This window comes from Erinaceus europaeus, chromosome 11 (assembly GCF_950295315.1).
Source record: "Erinaceus europaeus chromosome 11, mEriEur2.1, whole genome shotgun sequence".
NCBI classification, from domain to species: Eukaryota; Metazoa; Chordata; class Mammalia; order Eulipotyphla; family Erinaceidae; genus Erinaceus; species Erinaceus europaeus.
Window position 1 is genome coordinate 107,154,546 of NC_080172.1, and position 27,913 is coordinate 107,182,458.

General features: G+C 37.8%; 1 protein-coding gene across 2 annotated transcripts in view; it reads right to left on the reverse strand.

Moving 5' to 3' along the window:
• The window catches only part of COL24A1 (collagen type XXIV alpha 1 chain), a 353,825-nt gene that overhangs the window by 146,459 nt on the left and 179,453 nt on the right, over positions 1-27,913 (reverse strand). For both annotated transcript variants that reach the window (XM_016191238.2, XM_060202277.1), the window contains 3 exons: positions 6,245-6,298; positions 2,637-2,690; positions 1,696-1,749 (listed from right to left, as the gene is read on the reverse strand). In XM_016191238.2, coding sequence (XP_016046724.2) covers positions 1,696-1,749; positions 2,637-2,690; positions 6,245-6,298 — 162 coding nt within the window. The remainder of the gene's footprint in view (positions 1-1,695; positions 1,750-2,636; positions 2,691-6,244; positions 6,299-27,913) is intronic.

The window sequence follows — 27,913 nt, forward strand, 5'->3', positions numbered from 1 at the left end:
AGGGAAAGAGACAGAGAGACACCTGCAGCTCTGTTTCACCACTCACAAAGCTTTCCCCTGTAGGTGAGGAAAGCTGGGGGCTCGAACCCAGGTCCTTGCGCATTGTAACATGTGTGCTCAACCAGGTGCACCACCTGGACCTCTTCCTATACACTTATGGTGACGTCATTACATAAAAATAGTTTTTTTTTTTACAGTTCATGTGAAAATTGCCACAAAATATCTCTAATAGGTGTGACAACATGGAATGAAGACTAGTCAACTACAGGGGGTTATTTCATACCATAAAGGCTTATAGACTTAATTAGAAAACAAAATTCATTAATGTATAAAACTCTAAGTAGATAAAACAATGAACCTCTATAGATTTTAAATTTATTTATTATCTTCTATGAATAAAAAGGACAGATAATTGTAGCGTTGATTAGTCACCTTAATTTTAGAATTTAAAGTGTGTATCACTCTATTAAAGTCTGGGTTATCTTAAAGATATATACTTAAAAAATATCACAAACCATTTCTGGAAAGAATAGTCTATTCAGGGAATCATAAAGGCTGATCAATTTTAAATTTAAGATCATAATAACTATTAACTTTTGAGAAGTAAGTATGATCTCTTTAGAGGCAAAATGCTATCATCATTCTGTAGATTAAATGGAGTATGACCAAAAATAATTTTTTCATTTAACAGAGGTATATTTCAATAAATTTTATCTGACTGAGAATATTTGCAGATTTCTGAGAAGATATCTTTTAATGTACTCTTGTAATTAGTTTGTTCCATTGGTGTCACTTCTTTTCTCTCTCTTTTGCCTCCAGGGTCATTGCTGGGGCTAGGTGTCTGCACTATAAATTCTCTGCTCCTGGAGGCTATATTTGTTGCCATTGCTACTATTGTTATTGCTATTGTCGTTGCTGGATGGGATAGAGGGAGATCGAGATGGAGGGGAAGACAGAGGGGGCAGCGAAAGATACCCACAGACCTGCTTTACCACTGGGGGCTTGAATCAGAATCCTTGTGATTCTCACCATGTGTGCTTAACCCGCTGTGCTACTGCCTGGCTTCCCATTAGTGTCACTTCTAAGCTTTCTACTGAGTCTGTCTTATGTGTGGTTATTCAAAAGATAATTAATTAACTAAGTAATTAACTGCCACCAGGGTTATCGCTAGGGCTCAGTGCCTGCACTAGGAATCCACATTTCCTAGAGGCTATTGTTTTCCTCTCCCCCACCCCATTTTATTCAATAGGACAGAGAAACTGACAGAGGAGGTGGGAATAGTGAGGAAGAGAGAAGGACAGACATGTGAAAACCTGTTTCACCGCTTGTGCAGGTGGGGAGCAGGTGCTTGAACTAAGATCTTTGTGTGGATCCTTGCACATAGTACTGTGTACTTTTAACCTGTTGTGCCACTGCCCGTTCCCCTCAAAACAAAATTTAAATGCTTTTTTTGTTTTGTTTTGTTTCAGGCTGCATATTGACACCTGGCATGTTGGTTATTGTTAGGAGTTAGTGATAAAAAACAGAGCATGTAGAAATGAGAAAATTCAATATACCATGGGATATGCACGGATTAGGGAGATTTACAAACTTTTTATTTTGCAAAAAAAATAATAATACATAGTATAGGTGAACTAATGGATTTAAATTTAAGAAGCTATTCTGGAAGGGAAATAAAAACTGTTCTCTACTTACAGGTAATCCTAGTAAGCCCGTGGGTCCTGGGAGCCCAGGGTGACCTGGATAGCCCTAAAAGTAAAATAAAGTTAAGAAAGACAAACTCTATGTTTTCAAGTTATTTTCTTTCTTCTTCTTTTTTAAAATTTCTTTATTGGGGAATTAATGTTTTACATTCGACACTTAATACAATAGTTTGTACATGCATAACATCTCCCAGTTTTCCATATAACAATACAACCGCCAATAGGTCCTCTCAAGTTATTTTCATTGATGACAAACAAGTAGATTATAAAATGTAATAAAAATGAAAATTTTGTAAGATCTTCCTCTTATACACAAGATACAATGGTCACAGGAAATGGTTCACAGATAATAGAAACAATATCTACACATAACCTGTGTACCTTTAAACCAGTAAGTTTTTAGCTAGAAAAGACATTTTTTTTCTAGGTATGATCATATAATTATCATCTGCTGAGAAGAGGTCATGAACTTTCTGTAGGTTGTACTATGTTATACATGGGTGAACATAGTAATATAGCTAGTAAAATCATATGATTTCTAGAATTTATGGAGTTCTTTAAGAAATGTGCATATGTACAAATATAGTCCGTCAAACAGTAGAAGGGTAACACTGTGTGTGTGTCACTAACTCCTAGGAGATTGACAATGATGATATGTATTATATGAACTATGAAATGTAAAAGAATAGTCTTGATTTAAATTTCTTTTTCATCCATTTTAACATTTATGGTAACTTAATTCTCTTAAAACTTTTGACTTATTTGACGATGACGATGTCTTCTGATTTGCACGCTGTTTACTGTGATAAGCATTATGAAACATAAACTTGAAAGAAAGAAATTTATTGTAAGACAGCACTTATCATTTACTTGAATTCCATTCAAGGGGATATTGTGTCTGGAAACATATCTTTTAAACTACTGAGTTCTTACCATAGCACCCTTTTCCCCCTGGGGCCCTACTGGACCTGGACTTCCACGGTCTCCCTTTTAAACCAAGAAAAAGAAGGAGAGAGAAATAATGAGGCATGTTATTTAGCTATGATTGAACAAGGCTTAGACAGGGAAAATTTCTGTCAGAATTATACCTTGCATGCACATCTCATCCCAATGTTCAATAATTTAAAACATTTGTACTTCTGCCCTAATGTTTTTGGACTTTTAATACAACTAGAATTCTTTTAAGATGTTTTTCAAGGGGTAAAACTTTGTCTTAACCTTACTTAAGTGAAGAAACAGAAATCATGAATAAACAGGATATAAATTGAGAATGAATCACATAATAAAGCTTTGCAAGAAGAAATACTTGTAATTTTGAGGCACATAAAATACAATGATTAGGGGAGTCGGGCGGTAGTGCAGCGGGTTAAGCGTAGGTGGCCCAAAGCCACAAGAACCAGCTTAAGTCCCCGGCTCCCCACCTGCAGGGGAGTCGCTTCACAAGCAGTGAAGTAGATCTTCAGGTGTCTATCTTTCTCTCCCCCTCTCTGTCTTCCCCTCCTCTCTCCATTTCTCTCCGTTCTATCCAACAATGACAACATCAATCATAACTACAATAATAAAACAACAAGGGCAACAGAAGGGAATAAATAATAAATATTTTTTAAAAACCCTAGAAATAAAAATACAATGATTAAAGAAAATCAAAGCATGTAAAAATTAACATATATGACCATGAGCAAAATCTAATGTAGAATGTTTACTACAGTTAGGAGCCACAGCAATAATTATGGAGGATGATTATGGCCAAACATGCTATAGCAGATGAGATTAAAGGTCTAAAGTGATTCACATTAAAGTTTCCAGAAATGACACCACCTCCCCAGACAATACTTTTAGTCCAGCTGCATGTTAACTGTCAGGCTCAGGCAAAAGTTAGTAAAGTCATGGGCCCCTTGGAATAGCCCTAAAATAGATATCCTAGATTTTTCCAAAATGAAGATCCCAAATATCACCTGCTATATTCTCACCTTTAGGTTCCTGATTATTAAGCAATTTATTCTGTTTTGTATCTTAATACTTTTTAGCCACCAAGTTGCATAATTACAGAATACACCTTCTGTACCACAGAATGATCTTGAATCCATACTCTCATAGGGATAAAGATTAAGAAAGCTTCCAATGGAGGGGATGGGATGCAAGTCTCTGGTGGTGGGAATTGTACCTCTCTTATCCAGTAAACATGTTGATCATTATTAAATCAATAAAATATAATTATAAAGTTCCCAGAACTGGGCTTGGGAGGTAATGCATCAACAGAGTATCTGCCTTGCATGGTTGAGACCTTGTGTTCAATTCCTTTCATGACAGGAAAGCGATAGAAATGAAGTGATTGGAAATCCGCTGTGCTACTGAATGTCACACACATTATCTTTCTCAGTTTTCCACAAAATAGGTAAAACTGGGACCAGAGAGGTGGCAGGCAGAGAAGACACATGTGATATCCTGAATTTAATATGTATATGGGGTAGTTTCAGATGGACAATTAAAATGTTTTTTTAATTTCTTTATTGGGGGATTAATAGTCTATAGTTGACAGAAATATACAATAGTTTGTACATGCATAACATTTCCTAGTTTTCCACATAACAATTCAACCCCCACTAGGTCCTCCTCTGCCATCATGTTCCAGGGCCTGCACCCTCCCCACACCCTATAGGCTTTTACTTTAGTGCAATACACCAGAAATTTTTTTTTTAAATATAAGACTGGAAAAAGGTTATAAAGGATGGAGGGAAAGGGAAGAACCAAGATGAGTTTACTTTACCTGTTCTGTAAGACTAGAGCTAGGTAGAAGTTCACTCTCAAAGAGATGAGATTAATTGGGAACAGATATGCTTGAGTGTGGAAAAATGGTAAGTTTAATTTTAGGTATATTGAGTTTGACTTAAAAATTTCAGATGTAACTCACTGGAATTTTAATCTTGGCCCAACTTAAATATCAACAAAGAGTAGCCTTGTGCACTATTCTCATCAGACTGTGATGCTTACAATTTATATTGAGCAAGTGAGGCTTCAGGAAAAGATACAGAGTTTTTGGTTTATTGCCTACCAGTTCATTCTAAGATTCCATTTTTATACTGCCCTTTCTGGTTCCAAGTGAAGAATTACTTTTATTTTTCTAAAAGTATCTCCTTAAATTCAAAACTCAGTATGGAAAATCACTCGTGAGGCAATGATTTCTAGGCAATCTTTAAGAAAATTAGAATTTCCACCAAACTAGCCAGGAATATCCACAAATAACTACATTGTAGATTCCAAGTGGAAATAAGATTTTGACTGATACTTGGATCAAATAATGTGATAACTTACTCTTCTCTTTCAAAATGGTTTCCTTTAGAGAGCCTATACTCAAAGAAGATTTAAATATTTTCTAGTCATAAAAGGGTACCAACAATCTCATCTTTTCTCTTTAGATGACAGTATTACAAGAGTGTTCTTCCCTTTAAAAACTAGAAACATATATCCTATTAGCTATATTTTAATAAATTTAAGAGATCTGGTACAGATGGTATGTTTTAAATTACAAGTGACCTTTTTTATTAGGAATTTAGAAGTGGTCTACAGCCTGAGACACAAAAGTCCCCACACCACCATAAATCTAAGTGGAATAGTGCTTTGGGCTCTCTCTCTCTCTCTCTCTCTCTCTCTCTCTCATATTAAAATAAGTAAAACATGTTAAAAAACAGTTGGCCTAAAACATTATATGTACTCAAGTGCATAGTTTTACACTCAATTACAAACACATAAACATGTATGTGTGTAATGCAACACATACCACTACTAAAGTTCTATGCTTCTTGCCTCTGATGACCACGATAGTTCTCAGAAAGTCTAAGAGACAGTTTGGCACATTTTCTTTTCAGAACAACAGAATATTTTATCTGAATCTCAATCCTGCTTTTCATTTGGTCTAGGTCACCTGACTTCTACTCTGAATCTATTGCAACAATTCATACCCTGGGGTGTCATAGCCACAGGTAGAGTTAGAGAACTATATATTATGTTTATATAATATAATAAACATATGTAATATGATTATATATTAAATAAAATGGATCTTATAGAACTCAAGATGCATTATATAGGTACTCACTAAATGCTAGTTCAATTGCTCACTTCTCTGCCTATTTCTTCTTCTTTGTATTCTTAATTTTATTCTCTTCTTAGCATCCCCTATTTCTTTTTTTCATACCCAGCACATATGAATACTCAAGAATTATAAAACCTGAAAATAGAACCACACCTGTTGGCCTTGTTACCAAATGGGGTCTCTCTCTCTCTCTTCTGTTGATTTAATAATGATCAGCAAGACCCTAGGATAAGGAGGGCAGAGTGAGAGTTTGGCACTTTATACATAAGCATGAACCACCCTGTGTCTGTCTTTCACTTTTTCCTTATTTCACTTCATAATTACCTCATTTAATTCATTTGGTCCAGAAGGATATAAGTGATTTCTAATTAGAAACGATCACATAAATGTCTCTCCTATAAGCTCAGGATAAATGACTGATTATTAGCCCAATAATGGAAGCAGTTACCTTCTCACCAATGCTTCCAGTCATCCCAGCTTCTCCAGGTGAACCCACAGGACCCTTTTAGGAGAAAAATAAGACAAAATATACATAGATACTGTATTTCTGTTAAAGGTCATTATGTTCCTTTAGAGCAAATATTCTCCTAGTTCAGGTGGTAGCCTATGACTTCATATAAAAATTAATCTAGTCAGTCAATCAACAGATTTTGTGTATGAGGGGAACTGAGTTTCATATTCATCATAGTCTCTGTGCTTGTAGAATGAATAATTTAATGGGCGTTATTAACACAAGTGCAAGATTTCACTGCTTCTTGATGTGGGTACATTATCTTAGTAACTCATTTCTATGATTTTCCTTTTGTAAAGTTTTTTTGATAGATGAGGAAATAGCACACGCCCTGCCGTGATTTCATTCCCTGAATTTTCTATATTTTTCTTGATGTCAAGGTGTAAAATCCTTGCTGGTTTTATTTGCTATAAATTCTTTCTCTAGTCTAATCTGTGAAGGTATGTTTTACATCCTCAGTTAAAACAAATCCTTAATTTCAATATAGTGACATCCAGTTTCTTTTTGCTGTATCATTTATGTGTTCTGGGTCTTGTTTAAGAAATCTTTCCTTGCCTTTTTTTTTTTTTTTGCATCCAGGATTATTGCTGGGGCTTGGTGCCAGTACTACACTATGAATCCATCATTCCTGGTGGCTATTTTTCTACTTTATTTGATTGAACTTTATTTTATTTCACTGCTTGTGAAGCATCCATGCTGTAGGTGCAGAGCAGGGGCTCGAATCCAAATCCTTGTGCTTAGTACCATGTGTGCTTAACCTAGTGTGCCACCACCCAGTCCTGTTTCCTTGCCTTTCTATCATTAAGTAATCGATACTCTTTGTTATTGTTGTTAGTTTTTCTGTGTAGTATTTAATCCATTTGGAGTCCACCTTTTTCACATATAAGATAGAACTCCTACTTTATTTTTTTCCATTTAGTAATGCAGTTTTCTACACACTCTCTTATGTAATGTTTATTCTCCTCATTGATAAATGATATTATTCTTATACATTATTTATATCTCAACTCTATTTCATTGATTATGTTTCTGCTTTTTCCTCTGAAAATTTCTCTCACTCAATTTTTCTGAATGATTTCATAGCTGCTACTCCTACAGAATGGAAAACAGGTCTACGGCTATACCACCCTGAACATGCCTGATCTCGCCAAAATGGAGAGCAAGCACTAAGATAGGCATAGATCATTAAAACACTTGAACACACAAGCTTTAAAGGTATTCATTCTATAAATATACACTGCTTTCAAATTTGGAATGATCTACACACTTAGAAATCAACAGGTGAATGAAATAAATGCATTTAGAATTGAAATATACCAAATTTCAGTAAGTCTTAGTTGGTATTGTTGATAGGAATGCACAGTAAGTTTGGTAGACAACATATAGTTATTCAAAAAGACTTTAATATCAGAGGTTTCCAGCTCACAAATTTAGTCCCTGGCACCACCATAAACCAGAGTTGAGCAGTGCTCTGGTAAAACATATAACAAAACATAATTTTTATATCTTTAAAGAGAAAAATGAGCCTGTTTAGTAATTTTAATCCACCACTGATTTTTAAGAAACACCTTCTGCACCCCACAATTACCCTGGGTCCATACTCCCAGAGGGATAAAGAATAGGAAAGCTTCGAGACATACAATTAATTTTCCCCCTCTCGTATTAATTAACTAGTGATTTATATGACTACATTTTACTAGGAGTGTACACAAACACCATTCCCACCACCAAAAGACTGTGACCCATCCCTCCCACCCACTCTCACCCCCCACTGTCCCAGGAAGCTGCATGTCTACCCCTCACCACAGGGTTTTTACTTTGGTGCCCTACTTACAATTTGGTCAGGTCCTGCTTTTAGTTTCCCTTTCAGATCTTCTTACTCAACTTCTGTTGATGAGTGGGATCATCCCATACTCATCTTTATCTTTCTGACATAGCTCACTTAACATAATTCCTTCTAGCTCTGTCCAAGATGGGTCAGAGGAGGTGGGTTCATTGTTCTTGATAGCTGCATAGTATTCCATTGTATATATATACCACAGCTTTCTCAGCCACTCATCTGTTGTTGGGCACCTGGGTTGCTTCCAGGTTTTAGCTATTATGAATTGTGCTGCTATGAACATAGGAGTACACACCTCTTTTTGGTTGGGTGTTATGGAGTCCTTGGAGTATAACCCCAGGAGCAGGAACCTCACATCTCCACTATAGAGCCTCTACTTCCCCCAGTCCTGGAACCCTTGGATAGGGCCCACTTTCCTGTATGCCTCTCCCAATCCATATAAAATAATATTGCATCTGCCGATCACAACCTAACCAACACAACGATTGCCACCTCAACATGCTTCACTTCAGATTGTGTCCAGAGACTTCACGTGTGGAATGACACCCCTTCAGCTTCATTACTCGGGTGAGACCTTTTCTTTCATAGTATACCCTAATTCCATCTCAGGTGGTTCACTTTCTAACAAAGTCCCAAAACCTAGATATACACCAGTTTCTGTGAGAGAGAGCATATGTTCACACGTATCCGTAAACTACTGCAAAATATATACCTGAAAGCAGAAGTACACTAGAGTTTGCAGTAAGTACCCCCCTAACACTTCCTCTCCACTATTCCAAGTTTTGGGTCCATGATTGCTCAACAATTTGTTTGGCTTCGTATGTTAACTCTCTTTTCAGTTGCCAGGTTCCAGATTTCATCAGGATGTCGGCCAGGCTTCCCTAGACTGAAGACCCCACCAATGTGTCCTGGAGCTCCGCTTCCCCAGAGACCCACCCTACTAGGGAAAGAGAGAGGCAGACTGGGAGTATAGACCAACCAGTCAATGCCCATGTTCAGCGGGGAAGCAATTACAGAAGCCAGACCTTCTACCTTCTGCAACACACAATGACCCTGGGTCCATGCTCCCAGAGGGATAGAGAATGGGAAAGCTATCAGGGGAGGGGGTGGGATATGGAGATTGGGTGGTGGGAATTGTGTGGAATTGTACCCCTCCTACCCTATGGTTTTGTTAATTAATCCTTTCTTAAAAAAAAAAAAAGAATAGGAAAGCTATCAAGGGAGGGGATAGGCTATGGAGTTCTGGTGGTGGGAATTTTGTGAAGTTATACCCCTCTTATCCTATGGTTTTTCCAATGTTTCCTTTTTATAAATTAATAATAATAAAAAAGAAACACCTACTTTTTCAAGTGCTCAAATGTGGAGAAAAATAATTGTATTCACTGTTCTTTCCTGTGGAAGGATTGCCCATCTCTACTCTATTATAGTCAAACTTGAAGATGGGATTTGTAAAATAGACCCCCTGCTTCACTGACTAGGATTTTACAGGAAGGTTTTTTTTTTTTTTTTTTTTGCATCAAATAAAAATTAGAATGGTAGAAACAATGTGTGACTTTTTTTTTTTTAAACCTAGTTTCTTTTTTCCTTTTACCATGAGACCAGCCATCTTCCAGAAAGGAGGTTCCCCTGAAGCCTGGATCTCAGCATGCAGACAACATCAAGCTGATAGCCAAATTCTCTCTTCTCTCTCTCTCTCTCTCCTTTCTCCTCTCTCCTCTCTCCTCTCTCCTCTTTCTTCTCTCCCTCTCTCTGCACTAAAGCTTCTTTCAATGAAGTGGAGATCCTGGCTTGCAACTTGTTTGTCCCAATGGCCATAAAGGACACTATCCAAGTAAGGTATGTCACTGATTCACCAATAATATTTTGAGGTTACTCTTATTGCAGCAAGAGTAAGCCTAAGATAACTCATGCAAGCTAAACTATAATTGAATAACTCTGGTAACTATTTAGCTTAGAAACATTAATTTTTTAAAACTTTCTTTTAACAGACATGTTAAAGGTTTTAGGAGATGGTAGAGACACAAGAAAGAAGGAACTTGTGCATCTGAACCACTTCATGTAGGAGGACTACTGGGAATCTACTCATTGAACTAGTAACACGAGCAAACATCATTTTCCATCATGTTAACCCAACAGAAAAATGTTAGCTTATTTCTTTTACAACTGTTAGTATTATTACCTTTATATTTAGTGTATTACAGTGTGTTAGCATAAAAGCAAAAAACTTTATAATCTAATTCCACTGGCTCATTCAGAGCTGATTGTCATAGAAGTTTTGTAAATAAATATAGAATAAAATGCATATAATCAACTTCCAGTTAATATTACAAGCTTGTTCCACAGATGCAAAATAATGAAAATAAAAACAAAACAAAAATCTATTTGTTTGCTCATGTAATGGGTCTTGTGCTAAGAGTTGGGGAGGATAAACATAACAATACTAGAGATTTTATAATATAGTAAAGTAAATGCATATTTTCTGTAAGTAAAGAGAAGGAAAAAGGTCCAGGTGGTGACGCACCTGGTTAAGCACACAAATCACAATGCATGAGGACCTGGGTTCAAGCCCCTGGTCCTCTGCAGAGGAAAAGTTTCATGAGTGGTGAAGTGGGCTGCAGGTGTTTCTCTGACTTTCTCCCTCTCTGTCTCCCCCTCCCGTCTCAATTCTTCTCCATCTCTAACCAATAATAAAAATTTAAAAAATTAAAGAAGAGAAGAAAAACTAAAATCCTGCATAGTAGAAAGATAAGGAGTATCATATCTTGTTAAGAGTATAAGATAAGGAAATTGTCCTCCTGTTCTTTTTTAATTTTGTAAATAATTAAAAAGATGAAAAAAAGTATAGTCAAAGCTTACAGAGAAGGCAGTATCTCACATATTACAAATTTGCAGGGATAAAATGGTGAAAATAATCCATGTAGAGAGAATGATTTGAAAAGTTAAGAGGCGGGAGTCGGGCGGTAGCGCAGCGGGTTAAGCGCAGGTGGCACAAAGCGCAAGGACCGGCGTAAAGATCCCAGTTCGAGCCCCCGGCTCCCCACCTGCAGGGGAGTCGCTTCACAGGCGGTGAAGCAGGTCTGCAGGCGTCTGTCTTTCTCTCCCCCTCTGTCTTCCCCTCCTCTCTCCATTTCTCTCTGTCCTATCCAACAACAACAACAATAAAACAACAAGGGCAACAAAAGGGAATAAATAAATAAATAAATAAAATCTTTAAAAAAAAAAGTTAAGAGTCAGTAAATGATAAATCACTTCTCAAATCAATTCTAAATTGTCTGTGTAGGAAATAAACTAGGATAAAGATAAAGGTGGTTTAGAATCAAGGGCTTTGACTATTCCAAGCTTTGGATCCATGATTGCTCAACAATTTGTTTGGCTTCGTATGTTAATTCTCTTTTCAATCACCAGGTTCCAGATGCCACCAGGATGCTGGCCAGGCTTCCCTGGATTGAAGACCCCACCAATGTGTCCTGGAGCTCAGCTTCCCCAGAGACCCACCCTACTAGGGAAAGAGAGAGGCAGACTGGGAGTATGGACTGACCAGTCAACGCCCATGTTCAGCAGGGAAGCAATTACAGAAGCCAGACCTTCCACCTTCTGCAACACACAATGACCCTGGGTCCATGCTCCCAGAGGGATAGAGAATGGGAAAGCTATCAGGGGAGGGGGTGGGATATGGAGATTGGGTGGTGGGAATTGTGTGGAATTGTACCCCTCCTACCTTATGGTTTTGTTCGTTAATCCTTTCTTAAATAAAAAATTAAAAAAAAAGAATTAAGGGCTTTGTATTCTTGTATGTGTGATGTTTTCATAAGTTTTTTTTTTTTTTACAAAGGAGTTTTTAATTTTTTTTTTTTTATAAAATGGGAAATATTGACAAGACCATAGTATAAGAGGGGTATCATTCCCACCACCATAACTCCATATCCAATGCCCTCCCTCGATAGCTATGAAGAAGAATTTTTTAAGTATGAATACGAGTAGTAGTTTGAATAAAGGAAGAAAAGCATCACATCTATATTGGCTGGTTAATAATTTAATAACCTTGTGTTTAATATGTGGAAATAAGGGACAATAGAAGAAAATGGAGCAAACAAACTGAAGCTACTTTAGTAGTCCAGATTAAGTGTGATGACTTATGACAATGGTATAATTAAACAAAAAGTAGCACAGGAAAAAATTCAGTGTTAAAGGAAAGGTGAATTGTCATTAGACAGCTGTAGTTCTTAAATATACAACCTATCCCGAACTAGCATGTTGTGATTCCATAGAATATTCAATTGTTGAGATTATAAGAATGATGTTATACACACAATAATAATATTTGAGGGTTGGAGAAATAGCTCACTGGGTGAGACACAGGTCTTACCATGAACACAGTCCAATCCTGAGTCCTGACACTACACGGGAGGTGTTATGGCAAGAGAGGATATCCTGCCTCAGTGCTGTTATGACTCTTCCTCTCTATCTGAATGTCAAGGAGAATGAGTAGTGAAAATGCGCATATGTGAGGCTAAGGCCCTGGGAAAAAAAATGAGGAAGAGGTAACAATGCTTATGAAGACTTTTTGTTGTGAAACAAGAAACAAAAAATAAGAAGGGCCAAGGAGAGAATGTACAAAGAGAGATGAAGGAAAGAGAAAACCAGTGTCATATGGGAATGGTTGCGAAGTATCAATTAAGGCTCCACTAAGACAACCAAGAAGACTTGACAATTCGAAGACTGGTGGTGACTTTTAAGAGCAATCTTAGTAGCATTATGTAGATTTTATTTTTAAGCTTCCAAAATATTAACAGTGAAAGAAAGAAAAGGAGGAAGTTGTGTGAATTTTGGGTTCTTCTTCTTATTATTTTTTAAAGAGTCTGGCAGCAAAAGAAAAAAAAAGAAAAAGAAGGAAGCACAAGGATTGCTTAAGGACATAGTTTGTAAATTTACTCTCTTCCAAATCTAATTTTTGTTCTGTCAGCCAAATAAAATAAACCTATCTACACTAGAAACATACTTTTCTGAACAGAAGGAAATTATATACATAAAGACTACTTTAAAACTGTTTGATAGAATTAAAATTTTAACAGGCTTGTACTGTAGTCTAACTCACCATGATTGGTTGGGAATCAACACACTTGTATCAAAGATATAGACAAGTTTTTAAAAATATTTATTTATGGGAGTTGGGCAGTAGTGCAGCAGGTTAAACGCAGGTGGCGCAAAGCTCAAGGACTGGAGTAAGGGTCTCGATTCGAGGTCCCCCCCCCCCCCCCCCCGCTCCCCACCTGCAGGGCAGTCGCTTCACAAGCGGTGAAGCAGATGTCTATCTTTCTCTCCCCCTCTGTCTTTCCCTCCTCTCTCCATTTCTCTCTGTCCTATCCAACAACGATGACATCAATAACTACAATAATAAAAACAAGAGCAACAAAAGGGAATAAATAAATATTTAAAATTTTTGTTTATTTTCCTTTTTGTTGACCTTGTTTTATTGTTGTAGTCGTTGTTGGATAGGACAGAGAGAAATGGCGAGAGAAAGGGAAGACAGAGAGGGGGAGAGAAAGACGGACACCTGCAGACCTGCTTCACCGCCTGTGAAGGGACTCCCCTGCAGGTGGGGAGGCAGGGGCTCCAAATGGGACTCTTACTCAGGTCCTTGAGCTTTGTGCCACCTGCGCTTAACCGTTGCGCTGCCTGACTCTCAAGATATAAACAAGTTTAATGTGCTCCCAAGGGTTGTGCTCTAGCAAACTCCCTCTCTCTAGACAGCTTCCTACCACGGGGGATGCTTTGTGGATTGTAGAACTCACATCTGGAAGACAAATGCGGAGTCAATTTGCGTCATACGTTTCCTTTATCTTTCTCAACAGTAGAAGCAGTTTAAAAAGATCGGTGTCATGACTTTTCCTTCTAATTTTTATCCACAAAACCTGATATGTGCCACATATGCAAGTAGAAATCCAGGTTAAAAAGTTAAAATGTAAAGGGCTCAAATCCAAAGTATGCATACATGAAAATTTATTTGTATATTTTAACCTATGGAACTTCAGAATAAAAATATGGATGACTTCTGTTCTTTCTCCTCTAGAATCATTCACTTGTCTTTATTTCAAAACAAACATTGGAATCTTTTCCAGGACAGTACTAGTAATCTGCTGTTGCAGAACAAATGACCCCAAAAGTTAGTGACTGAGAACAATGAGAGCTCATTACTACAGTCTCAAGGATTTGAGAGCAGTTTAGATGGGTGTTTCTGGCTGGGAGATTTTTCACGAGGCTGCAATCATTATTTGGCTTGGGCTACATTCATCTGAAGGCTTGACGAAGGTTAGAGACTGTTTCCAAGAAGACTGCTGGCCAGAAGCCTTAGCTCCCCACTGAATGTTGGCAAAGGACCTCGATCGTTCATCCTACAGAACTCCCTAGGGCTGATTATATAGCAGTTGGCTTTCCACAGTGAGTGATCCAAGAGAGAGAACAAGGAAGAAATTGTGAAGTCTTTAAAGCGTTACTGCTACTTCCATGTCCTGTTCATTAGAAACATATTGGTCGGAGCTCCTCCAATGGTGCAATCGGTTAAGTGCGCGGTACTAACAGAGAAACATATTGCAAAGCTCACTCCACACTCAGAGCAAACTTAAACCTCTGCCTTTTGGAGGAAGGAGTATCAGATAATTTAGATTTATTTGTAAAGTATCACAATTATTACACTACTTTCTGGCTTGATATGACATTTTATTAAGATTTTGATTCATTCCAATATTTTCTCTTCCTTTCCTTTTTTTTTTTTTTGTTTCCAGGATTATTGCTGGGGCTCAGTGCCAGTACTACAAATCCAAAGCTTCTGATGGCCATTTTTTTTCCATTTAATTGGATAGGACAGAGAAAAATTGAGAGAGGAGGGGAGATACAGAGTAAGAGAGAAAGAGAGACATCTGCAGACAGGCTTTGCCACATGTGAAGTGTACTGCCTACAGGTGGGGAGCTGGGGGCTCAAACCCAAATCTTTTGCACTTTGTAAACTGCCCAGCCCCTTATTTTGTATTTTTAATTTATGATTAATAGTGGGTTGCAATATTGTAAGATTATAGGGTACAGTTCCATACCAGGCCTCCAATCAATGTTCTGTCTCTACATTCTCTCAACTCCCAAATACCGAAGATAATCATGAACTGGAGGTGATTATGCTTAGTGAAACAAGTAAAGAGGAAAGATTGTTTCACTCATATGTGGCATCTAGAGAACTGACATACACAAATTTGTAAAAAAAAAAAAAAAATCCCTGTTACTAAGACTTTCTGAGAACTATGGCTACCTGTCATCTTTTATTTATTTACTTAACTAGAGCACTGCTCAACTCTGGCATATAGTGGTGGGTGGGCATAGAACCTTGAACATTAGAACTTTAGGCATGAAAGTTATTTGCATAACAAATATTCTGTCTCTTCTTCAGCTCCCTTCCAATAATTTTCTAAAGTCTTTTTTTTTTTCAGCTTCATTACTCGGCCACCAGGTGCCAGATGCCATCAGGATGCCGGCCAGGCTTCCCTGGACTGAAGACTCCACCAATGTGTCCTGGAGCTCCGCTTCCCCAGAAACCTACCCTACTAGGGAAAGAGAGAGGCAGACTGGGAGTATGGACCAACCAGTCAACGTCCATGTTCAGCGAGGAAGCAATTACAGAAGCCAGACCTTCCATCTTCTGCAACCCACAATGACCCTGGGTCCATGCTCCCAGAGGGATAGAGAATGGGAAAGCTATCAGGGGAGTGGATGGGATATGGAGATTGGGTGGTGGGAATTGTGTGGAGTTGTACCCCATCTACCCTATGGTTTTGTTAATTTATCCTTTCTTAAATAAAAAATAAATTTTTTAAAAAAGAGTACTGCTTAGTTCTGGATTATAGTGGCAGTAGGAACTGGAATTGAAACTGTAACCTTTGGTGCCTCAGACATTATAGTCTTTTTGCATACTCACTATACTATCTTCCCTGCCCCATAAATTTTCTTAATATCTATTTTCAAGGGACGAATTTCTGTAGAAACATTTTAAATGAATAATACTGGAATAATGCCCATTTTCCCTAAATTGCTCTGTGTAAATTATCATTAACTCATCATGTGCTATTCTAGTCAGTTTAGAGATGAACAGTGAACTAAATAGCAAAAATTGCCAGAAGACAAATTTCTGTAGATTAGACACTAAATAGGAGTCAACATGATGTGACCTGAAGGCTGCTTGATTAAGCAAATAAGAGTTTCATTAGAACATCGCCTTACTCAGTTGTTACTCACTGTCAGCCTCTGTTCTCATCCTAAGAAAGAAAGCACCCCTTTTTCCAGCCATGACATCATCTCCCCAGACAATAACTTGGATCCACCTGCATATCAGATGTTGGGCTCAGGAAAAAAACCAAAAACTATTATACTCATGGGCCCTTTGGAATACAACTAAAATAGGACTACTAACAATCTACAAAACAGAGACCCCCAAATCTTCATTTACATACTCCAGCCTTTAAGTTCATGATTAGTCAACAATTTGTTTGGCTTTATATGTTAAGTCTTCTTCAGCCACAAGGTTCCAGATGCTACCATGATGCCAACTGGTGATGCCAATTGGTGGGGCAGACGACCCCACCAATGTGTCCTGGAGTCCTACTTCCCCAGAGCCCTGCCTCACTAGGGAAAGAGGGAGACAGGCTGGGAGTATGGACCGACCTGTCATCGTCAGCGGAAAGCAATTACAGAAGCCAGACCTTCCACCTTCTGCATTCCACAATGACCTTGGGTCCATAATCCCAGAGGGATAAAACATAGAAAAGCTATCAGGGGAGGGGATGGGATACGGAGTTCTGGTGGTAGGAATTGTGTGGAGTTGAATCCTTCTTATCCTATGGTTTTTGTCAGTGTTTCTTTTTTATAAATAAAAATTAAAAACAAAAAAAGAAAGAAAGAAAGCAGAGCTGAGCAGTTACTCAAAACATACAAATCATTTCTATTGACATTTAAGGGAAGGTAGCAGCCTTCCTTTATCAGAATCACTGGAAATGTATTTTGTTTTTGACCAAGAAGCTCAACTGAAAATGTTTCAAAATGCCGATTTTGTACCTAGCACACATTAAAGAAAATGACAATGCTTTGAGCCAGGTGTACCGTGTGTAAAGAACTAGGAGACATTATAATAATTGAAAACATTTCACTCTCTGAAAAATAGGATATGTAATAGGCTAGATTTTGTTAGCTAAAGTGGAAATTCCAGAGGCCAAAAAGACATATAAAATAAATCACTTGTTAGAACTGAAAAGAAATACTATTTTTTAAGTCAGTAAAAAAAGCTCACTTTAGTTCACATTTTAAAAGTAACCACAACCTAGCTAGTCACTAAAGACTGATAAAAAATAGGATATTTTCCAGATGATGACAATGTTTAGAAAATCATATATAAAGTTCTTAGATTTGAGCATTATCTTCATAAAAACCACTTGGCTGTGTGTGTGTGGGGGAGTCGCAAAAGGAGGGGGGGGAGAAAGCTCACTTGGTAGAAAGCACACTACCATGTGCAAAGACCCAGGTTTGAGAACCCAGACCGCATGGAAAGAAGGGGAAGATTTACAGGTAGTGAATGGGGCAGTGTTGTGGTAGCTATCCCTCTCTGCCTCTGTGACCGAACGAGGAAAGTCTACTGGGATCAATGGCAGTGCACAGTCATGAAGCCCTGGTAAAGCCCTGAAGACAAAAGAAGAAAAATACTAATGAAATGAAATGAAAAGAAGAGAAAACTATTCATGATTAGCTGTGATTTAGAACTTTATATTTTTTTCTTTGCAATCAGGAAACAAAATACATTTATGGATTAAATAATCTTAACACTCCCAAACTCTTCAAGTTCACTTAAAATGTAATAATATTACATGGTTAACTAGTCAATAGGATTGATCTTAAATCACCTTAAAAACATACTACCTTGGGGGTAAGGCTACTGCGCAGCAGGTTAAATGCACATTGTGTGAAGTGCAACGACCAGTGTAAGGATCCTGGTTTGAGCCCCCGGCTCCCCACCTGCAGGGGAGTCACTTCACAAGTGGTGAAGCAGGTCTTCAGGTGTCTATCTTTCTCTCCTCCTCTCTGTCTTCCCCGCCTCTCTCTATTTTCTCTCTGTCCTATCCACCACCACCAACATCAATAACAATAATAATAATAACAACAATAATAAAACAAGGTCAACAAAAGGGGGGAAGCAATAAAAACACTAGTTTTAGAGTTTTTATTATTGTTGTGTTTCTTCTCTTTAGAAATAAACAATGAAAACATTTAAATCAAAGTTACAATGAAAAATCAAGTAACAATAGATATCATCTTACTGTACGATGATATCTTTACTGGCTTGCAGTATATGAAATTACTGATACTTAACTATTGCTTACCTTAAAATTGTAATGTGGTATGTTGCAATCTAGTAGACTTTTGAGGGTAGGGAAAAAGAGTGGTCAAACATGAGAAAATGAATAACTCAAGCGCTACCTGGGAAACTGCTTGCTCCTAGAACTCAAATTCATTTTTTCACCTCAAGTTCTCTTATCTTCATACATTTGTCCAAGAAGACAACATTTCAAACTTTTATTTCTCTAGATAAATAAAAGAAGAAGTATAAAACTGAAAATAAAATGTGTGTAGTCCACCAGAGTTTGAATGAAGATTACTCTGTCTTCCTCCCTCTCTCCCTCCCTACCTCCCTCCCTCCCTCCCTTCCTTCCTTCCTTCCTTCCTTCCTTCCTTCCTTCCTTCCTTCCATCCTTCCATCCTTCTTTCCTTGCTTCCTTCCTCCCTCCCTCCCTCCCTTCTCTTTCTCTCTCTCCCTCCCTCCCTTTCTTTCTTTCTTTCTTTCTTTCTCTCTTTCTTTCATTCATTCTTTCTTTGTGATCCCAGACAAAACAAGAATGAAATGCCTATGGGGGGGCAATCTGGTAGAACTACTAACAACAGTGAAATGCACAGATCTACATTAGGGAAAATTACTAGGAAATCAACACCAAATAGATGGTGGTTAATAGCCCAGAAAGCAAATGAAAAAAAAGCACACTGAATGAAAGGAGAAAACTAAGAATTTAAACATTTAGGGAGTAAGACAAAACAGGAAAACATATGAAGCTGATTATGTGCAGATAACATACTATGAAAAGAATATTATTTTCTTATATGCTATTTGATTATCTATGTTTACTAAATGTCTATGAACTTTTCATCTGAGAGCAATTTTATGGCCTAACAAGAAAGAATGACCATTTTTTTTGTTTATTTACATATATACAATTGTTTGCCAATGGTCAATACTTTCAAAACTTCCTTATCTTTTGTTTGATTTTGTGCCTCCAGGATTATAGCTGGGGTTCAGTGCTGAGACAATGAATCAGCAGATCATGGTGAACATTTTTTCCTTATTAAATATTTATTTTATTTTATTTTATGCAGTACGAAACAGAGAAACTAAGAGGAGAGAGGTAATTAGAGAAGAGAAGAGAAAAACAGAAACCTGCAGATTTGCTACAATGCTAGTGAAGCATCCCCCTAACAAGTGGGAAGCGGAGGTTTGAAACCAGGTTCTTCTTCACTAGTGTGCTTAACCGGGAGCTATGTGTGCTCAACCGGTTCCCTAACCCTAACACTAACCCCTAACCCTAACCCTAACCCTAACTCTAACCCCTAACCCTAACTCTAACCCCTAACCCTAACCCTAACCCTAACCCCCTAACCCTAACCTCCTAACCTCACTTTATTTCTATATCTAGTAGAAATTTGTAAACTATGGGTATATTCCTTTGTTTGACAGTGTGACTTGAAACTAGTTACTTTAGCTCATGTTTTGTCACCACTTCAGAAGATGTGACTAGGGTCCAAGTGACAGCACACCTAGTTGAGCTCACCTGTTACAATGTGCAAGGACCCGGGTTCAGCAATCCCCCACCCCCATCCTCACCTGCAGGGGAAAAGGTTTTGCAAGTGGTGAAGCAGTGCTGCAGGTATCTTTCTTCATCTCTATCTTTCCCTTCACTCTCAATTTCTGGCTGTCTCTACTCACTAAGTAAAGATAATAATAACAATAACTTGTATAAAAAAGATTTTACTGCTGAATGTAAAACATTAATACCCCAATAAAGAAATAAATTAAAAAATAAATAAAAATAAAAACAAACAAACAAACAAAAAAGATTTTACTACAATTTCACTGGTCTGTGTCTTCTGTGAAACATGAAGGATGTCTGATACTCTATTCCTTATGACTACTAGAAAGAAGATAAGTATAGTCTGATAAAACTGGTGGGCAAATTAGAGCAGCAAATAGGGATACAAACAGAGACAGGCTGTCCACATCACCCTTTAAAAAAGCTCTTATTTTCCCTGTACTCAGCACTGCCAATGTTAAGGCTGCAGCAGAGACGGAGACACCTGAAGAGTATTTTAGTTAAGGTGAGGGAGGAAGGTCTGACCACCAGTGCCTTATTTGCAGACAAGCTGGTGAACCACATATGCCCTAGAAGGGTTGTGTGAGCTATTAATCTCTACCCCTTAAAAATGATTTCTTTTTGGAGAAGCTGCTAACAGCGTGTGCTCTGATCACATCTTCTGGAAACGGTTCCAGATGCCACCAGGATGCTGGCCAGGCTTCCCTGGACTGAAGACCCCACCAATGTGTCCTGAAGCTCAGCTTCCCCAGAGACACACCTTACTAGGGAAAGAGAGAGGCAGACTGGGAGTATGGACCGACCAGTCAACGCCCATGTTCAGCGGGGAAGCAATTACAGAAGCCAGACCTTCTACCTTCTGCAACCCTCAACGACCCTGGGTCCATGCTCCCAGAGGGCTAGAGAATGGGAAAGCTATCATGGGAGGGGGTGGGTTATGGAGATTGGGTGGTGGGAATTGTGTGGAGTTGTACCCCTCCTACCTTATGTTTTTGTTCATTAATCCTTTCTTAAATAAAAAATTTAAAAAATGATTTCTTTTTATGCTCAATTTCATTACTTCAGTGCACTTTCTCAGATAGAAAGATAAAAAACAGAGAGAATGGAGTACTTTATGACAAGGAAGAAAATTGGTGAAATTGGTGTGGTGTGTGTGTGTGTGTGTGTGTGTGTATGTGTGTTTGTGGTTTTGGAGGATTTATCCCTAGGTCTAAAGGATAAGAAAATAGTATTTGGGATATATTTCAACATCCAATTTTAAGGACACTTTCTGAGATAACATCTGTGATAACTGTCTCTTTGATAAGTTTTGCCTTTATTATGGACAAAGTTTTTTGGATGCTGATGAGTAACTCTAAAATTTTAAAAAATGTATTATATGTGTCACATGTATATACATTTTGAGGGCCAGGCAATGGTGCATCTGGTTAAGTGTATACACTACAGTGTGCTGGGACCTGGGTTCAAGCTTCTGGTCCCCATATGCAGGGGAAAGCTTCACGAGTGGCGAAGTAGAGCTGCTAGTGTCCCTATCTCTCTCCCTATCTCCCCTTTCTCCTCAATTTTTCTTTATATCTATCCAATAAACAAATAAATAAAATTATAGATTAATTTTGACTTACTTTATACAAATAATTCAAATCTATCTTTCATTAATTAAGTGAAATATGCTTATACTATACTTGGGCAATTCTACAGTGCCAGTATATTGTACTTATGGGGTCTAAATAAACCAGATGATGAAGCAGTGTAGTATAGAAATTATGCTAGGGAGTTGGGCGGTAGCATAGTGGGCTAAGCACAGGTGGTACAAAGCTCAAGGACAGGCCTAAAGATCCCAGTTCAAGCCCCCGGCTCTCCACCTGCAGGGGAGTCACTTCACAGGTGGTGAATCAGGTCTGCAGGTGTCTATCTTTCTCTCCTCCCTCTGTCTTCCCCTTCTCTCTCCATTTCTCTCTGTCCTATCTAACAATGATGACATCAATAACCACAAGAATAATAACTATAACAAAGGCCACAAAAGAGAATAAATAAATAAATATTAAAAAAGAAAGAAATTATGCTAAATCATAGCAGGTACTGAACATAAAAGATACCTCTTTTAAATTGTTTCTGTAATAAAGAAGGAGTGTAAATAAATAAAACTAATAGTATTTATTCATGTTATGTAAGTGAAACAAAAAATGTGCTTAATATGATTTATGAATTTAAAGATCTGGAAAATTGAAAACAAACTATCTATAAACATTGTCAAACTAAAACCTGTGTTCATTTAACACTTAGAAATAGAGAAGTGGCATCAAATAAATCGATTTCTTTCATCACTATATGGCGGAACTCTTTTCCGCATAAATTTTAAAGACATCTAAAATGAAATGAATCCAACTACAAAGAAAACTAAGGCAAGCATAAAACTATGGGACTACATCAAATTAAAAAGCTTCTGCACAACAAAGAAACCATTACCCAAACCAAGAGACCCCTCACAGAATGGGAGAGATCTTTACATGCTATATATCAGACATGAGATGAATAATCAGAATATGTAAAGAGCTTGCCAAACTCAACAAGAAAAAAAATAACCCCATCAAAAAATGGGGAGAGGACATGGACAGAATATTCACCACAGTAGAGATCCAAAAGGCTGAGAAACACATGCAAAAATACTCCAAGTCTTTGTCAGAGAAATGCAAATAAAGACAGCAATGAGACACCACTTAACTCCTGTGAGAATGTCATACTTCAGAAAAGGTAGCAGCAGCAGCAAATGCTGGAGAGGTTGTGGGGTCAAAGCAACCCTCCTGGCCTGCTGGTAGGAATGTCAATTGGTCCAACAGTCTGGAGAACTCTCAGAAGTCTAGAAATGGACTTACCCTATGATCCAGCAATTCCTCTCCTGGGGATATATCCTAAGGAACCCAGTACACCCATCCAAAAAGATCTGTGTACACATATGTTCTTAGTAGCACAATTTATAATAGCCAAAACCTGGAAGCAACCCAGGTATCCAACAACAGATGAGTGGCTGAGCAAGTTGTGGTATATATACACAATGGAATACTACTCAGGTATAAAAAATAGTGACTTTACCATTTTCAGCCTATCTTGGATGGACCTTGAAAAATTCTTCAGTGAAATAAATCAGAAACAGAAGGATGAATATGGGATGATCTCACTCTCAGGCAGAAGTTGAAAAACAAGATCAGAAGAGAAAACACAAGCAGAATCTGAACTGGAATTGGCGTATTGCACCAAAGTAAAAGACTATGGGGTTTGTGGGGCGGGGGGAGAATACAGGTCCATAAAGGATGATAAAGGACCTAGTGGGGGTTGTATTGTTATATGGAAAACTGGCAAATGTTATGCATGTACAAACTATTGTATTTACTGTTGAATGTAAAACATTAATTCCCCAATAAAGAAATTAAAAAAAAAGAATTTCCCCAACAATGATTTGACTCTTATTTAGGAAGGTCTGGCAATGATTAAAAGAATATTCCTGGAATGTATATTCAACAGATGCTTTTATTCATACTGGGGCTGTCTTCCCTATGTTAAGTTGCTTGGCAATACTGTTCACAGTACTGCATTTTTGAATGGATCTCTTAGGCAATAAATCAAATATATTAAAGTGAATATGAGGACATCTTGTGTCCTTTTCTCCCTCACAAGTAAGACATTAAATGAGTTCTGCATTTCTTTCCTGTAGACTTTACAGGTGTTGTCCAGCCTCACTTTGGAGGATGGAACATTCTCTACCGTTATAGACCCACACTGAGAGCAAGATCCTATTTGGGCTCACAAAGGGGTCTATTGTGTTGAGGTCTAGGCCCATCATGTCTGTTTGGAAATCTCAAGATTCCTTGACTAGGGCCCCAGCTGACAGGTTAACTTTGAAAAGCTGAATATGGGACCCAGATCAAATAGATGGGGTTTACAGTCAACAATATTTATACACCTTTCTCATATTTGGGAACTATTCTCTTCCCTGATCCAGCTTTCTAGCCCTTTTCAGTCATGACATATAACTCCCCAGACAATAACTTGTATAGTCATGGGCCCTATGGAATATAAGTAAAATAGGCCTACTAGCTATCTCCAAAACTGAGACCCCCAAATATTCATCTGCACTACTCCAGCCTTTAGGTTCATGTTGACTAGTCAACAATTTGTTTGGTTTTGTATGTTAACTGTTTTTTCAGCCACCAGGTTTCAGATGCTACCATGATACCAACCAGACTTCCCTGAGCAGATGACCCCACCAATGTGTCCCGGAGCCCCACTTCCCCAGAGCCCTGCCCCACTAGGAAAGACAGGCTGGGAGTATGGATCAACCTGTCAATGCCCATGTTCAGCAGGGAAGCAATTACAGAAGCCAGACCTTCCACCTTCTGCATCCTACAATGACCCTGGGTCCGTACTCCTAGAGGGATAAAGAATAGGAAAGCTACCAGGGGAGGGGATGGGATACAGAGTTCTCGTGGAATTGTGTGAAGTTATACCACTCTTATCCTATGGTTTTTGTCAGTGTTTCTTTTTTATAAATAAAATTTTTAAAAATTAGCAGCTATTACCTTTCTCTCTATAAATGAAGAAATGAAAAGTTTACATACTTATAAAATGTTTTCTATAAAGCCCAGAGATGTGTGTTTTAAATGTCTGTATGTATGATGAAAATAAAATATAGATTTTAACTATTTTTATAGAAAAATAGTTAATAGAAATAATATAGAAGTTTCCATAAGTTTTTTGAAAAAAATATTGTGATATATCCTATCAAACTGCTTTGTTGACTAATAATAATAATAAATCTCTCTCAGACCTCTCAACAGAATGACAAAGGTAAGCCTAATGACATTTTCTTAGATCTTTTTCCAAAGTAATGAAAGACAAAAATAACTAAAACTTAAAAGGTTTGACCCTTAAAATAGGTCTTCAAAGAACATGTGCGGTGCTCAGAAAGCTGCGGTGAACACGTACTCAGAAAATATTTGCTGGTAAGATTCTTCAGTTTTTCTAAGGCAAGATGAAGTTTTAGTAGATTTTTTAAAAAATTATTTCCTTTTGTTGCCCTTTGTTGTTTTTTTATTGTTGTATTTATTATTGTTGTCGTCATTGTTGGATAGGACAGAGAGAAATAGAGAGAGGAGGGGAAGGCAGAGACGGAGGAGAGAAAGATAAGACACCTGCAGACCTGCTTCACCGCCTGTGAAGTGACTCCCCTGCAGGTGGGGAGCCAGTGGCTCGAACCAGGACCCTTACGCCGGTCTTTGAGCTTTGCGCCACCTGTGCTTATCCCGCTGTGCTACTGCCTGACTCCCTAGTAGATTTTTTTGAATTTACAAATGATCTCAATGTTTGTGGAAATTAACTCAATAATGTTTACAGGACACAAAAAACAATGAATAATAACACCACTACCAGTCAGAACTTTATAACAAGTAAAAATCATATTCGCTTACTAATTTTTTTCATTAATAATAAAAACAATTCAGGGAGTCGGACGGTAGTGCAGCAGGTTAAGCAAACGTGGCGCAAGGACAGTCTTAAGGACCCGGGTTAGAGCCCCGGGCTCCCCACCTGCAGGGGAGTCTTCACAGGGAGTGAAGCAGGTCTGCAGGTGTCTATCTTTCTTTCCCCCCTCTGTCTTCCCCTCATCTCTCCATTTCTCTCTGTCCCATCTAACAATGACAACATCAATAACAACAACAACAACTACAATAAAAAGACAACAAAAGGGAAAATAAATAAATAAATAAATAAATAAAAATTATGCAGAACTGCATGAGACAGACCTAATTAATAAAAATAGATGCCCTCCAAATAAAGGATCATTTTCTAGAGAAGGAAAATTTGTCTGTAGGTTAAAAATTTTCAAGTGGACAGAACTCTGCCAATCAATGTAATTAATATCACTTATGAAAAATAGAATACATTTTGTGTTTAAAATAACATAACAGTGGACTGAGAGGGGGCTTGCCTGGTAGAGCATACTTATTACCATGTTCAAGGACTGGGTAAGGCCACTGGCCACCATATGGGAGCCCCTGCAGAGCAGAAGTTTCATGAGTGGTGGCTTCATACTACAATGTCTCTCCTTCTCTCTGCCTATCTCTTCTCTAGTTCTCACTCTGTCAAAAGGAACAAAAACAATGGCTGCCTGAAAAAGTAGATTCATGTAGATACAGGGCCCTGCTGACAAAAGCAAATAAACCAACAAAACACAAGTGAACTAAAACAATAGACCAGAAAAGGATTCTGGGAATGATTAATGATCATTTCCCAAACACACTGTCATAACAAAATCTATGTAATTTTGTGTATTTCCAGTAATGAAGGAAACATAACATATATCCCATTGTGTAGAAGGCTGTGGATTCACTGCTTCTAAGATATTTATTTTTATTATGTTTACTGCAACTTCAGAAAGACATAATGAAACCAGAGAACAGAGAAAAACAGTAGCCTGAGAAAAAGAGGCCAGTTAGCAGGCAAAGACATGAAACATTAAAATTCATAGAAGCTATTCTTGAATTCAGAATCATCCCGATAAATCACAAATAGTTGTTATGAAAGGCTGGGCAAGGTAATAGCATTATCTGGATAAGTGCACAAATGACAGTGCTCAAAGACCATGTTCAAGTCACTGGTCCCCAGCTGCAGGGGGGAAGCTTCACCAGTGTTGAGGTAAGGTTGCAGCTGTCTCTCTTTCCCTTTCTATCTCTCCCTCTCCTCTTAACTTCTCTCTGTCTCTACCCAATAATATCTAATAATGAAAAAGACTTAAAAGCCCCACCATTTTTTTTTATAGTATCACTTTGCTGATTTTCAGTTTTGATCTTTTGGCAAATGATGAAAAAGTACATTCTTTTTTTATTTTCACAGCTCTTCAAATACTTTTAGAAAGTGAAACACTGAGAAGACTGGCAATTAAGGAGAATAATTCTAAATGTATTCATAAAAAACTGAATGTTAAAACACCTAGAATTGTCAAAACCATCTTGAGAAAAAGAAACAAATGGAGGCACCACACTCCCAGATCTCAAACTATATTATAAAGCCATCATCAAAACAGCATAGTACTGGAACAAAAATAGGCACACAGACCAGTGGAACAGAATTGAAAGCCCAGAAATAAATCCCCACACCCATGGACATCTAATCTTTGATAAGGTGGACCAAAGCATTAAATGGAAGAAGGAGGCTCTCTTCAATAATGGTGCTGGGAAAACTGGGTTGTAACATGCAGAAGAATGAAATTGAACCACTTTATCTCACCAGAAACAAAAATCAACTCCAAATAGATCAAAGACCTGGATGTTAGACCAGAAACAATCAAATACTTAATGGAAAACATTGGTAAAACACTTTCCCACCTATACCTCAAGGACATCTTTGATGAAATAAACCCAATTGCAAGAAAGACTAAAGCAGAAACAAACCAATGGGACTACATCAAATTGAAAAGCCTCTGCACATCCAAAGAAACTAATAAACAAACAAAGAGACCCCTCACAGAATGGGAGAAGATCTTCACATGCCATACATCAGACAAGAAACTTCTTCTTCTAGCGTTTGCCAGACAAGAAACTAATCACCAAAATATACAAAGAACTCAGCAAACTTAGCATCAAAAAAGCAAATGACCCCATCCAAAATTAGGCAGAGGATATGAACAAAACATTCACCTCAGAGGAGATCCAAAAGGCTAACAAACATGAAAAACTGCTCTAGGTCGCTGATTGTCAGAGAAATGCAAATTAAGACAACATTGAGATACCACCTCACTTCTGTAAGAATGCATACATCAAAAAGGACAAC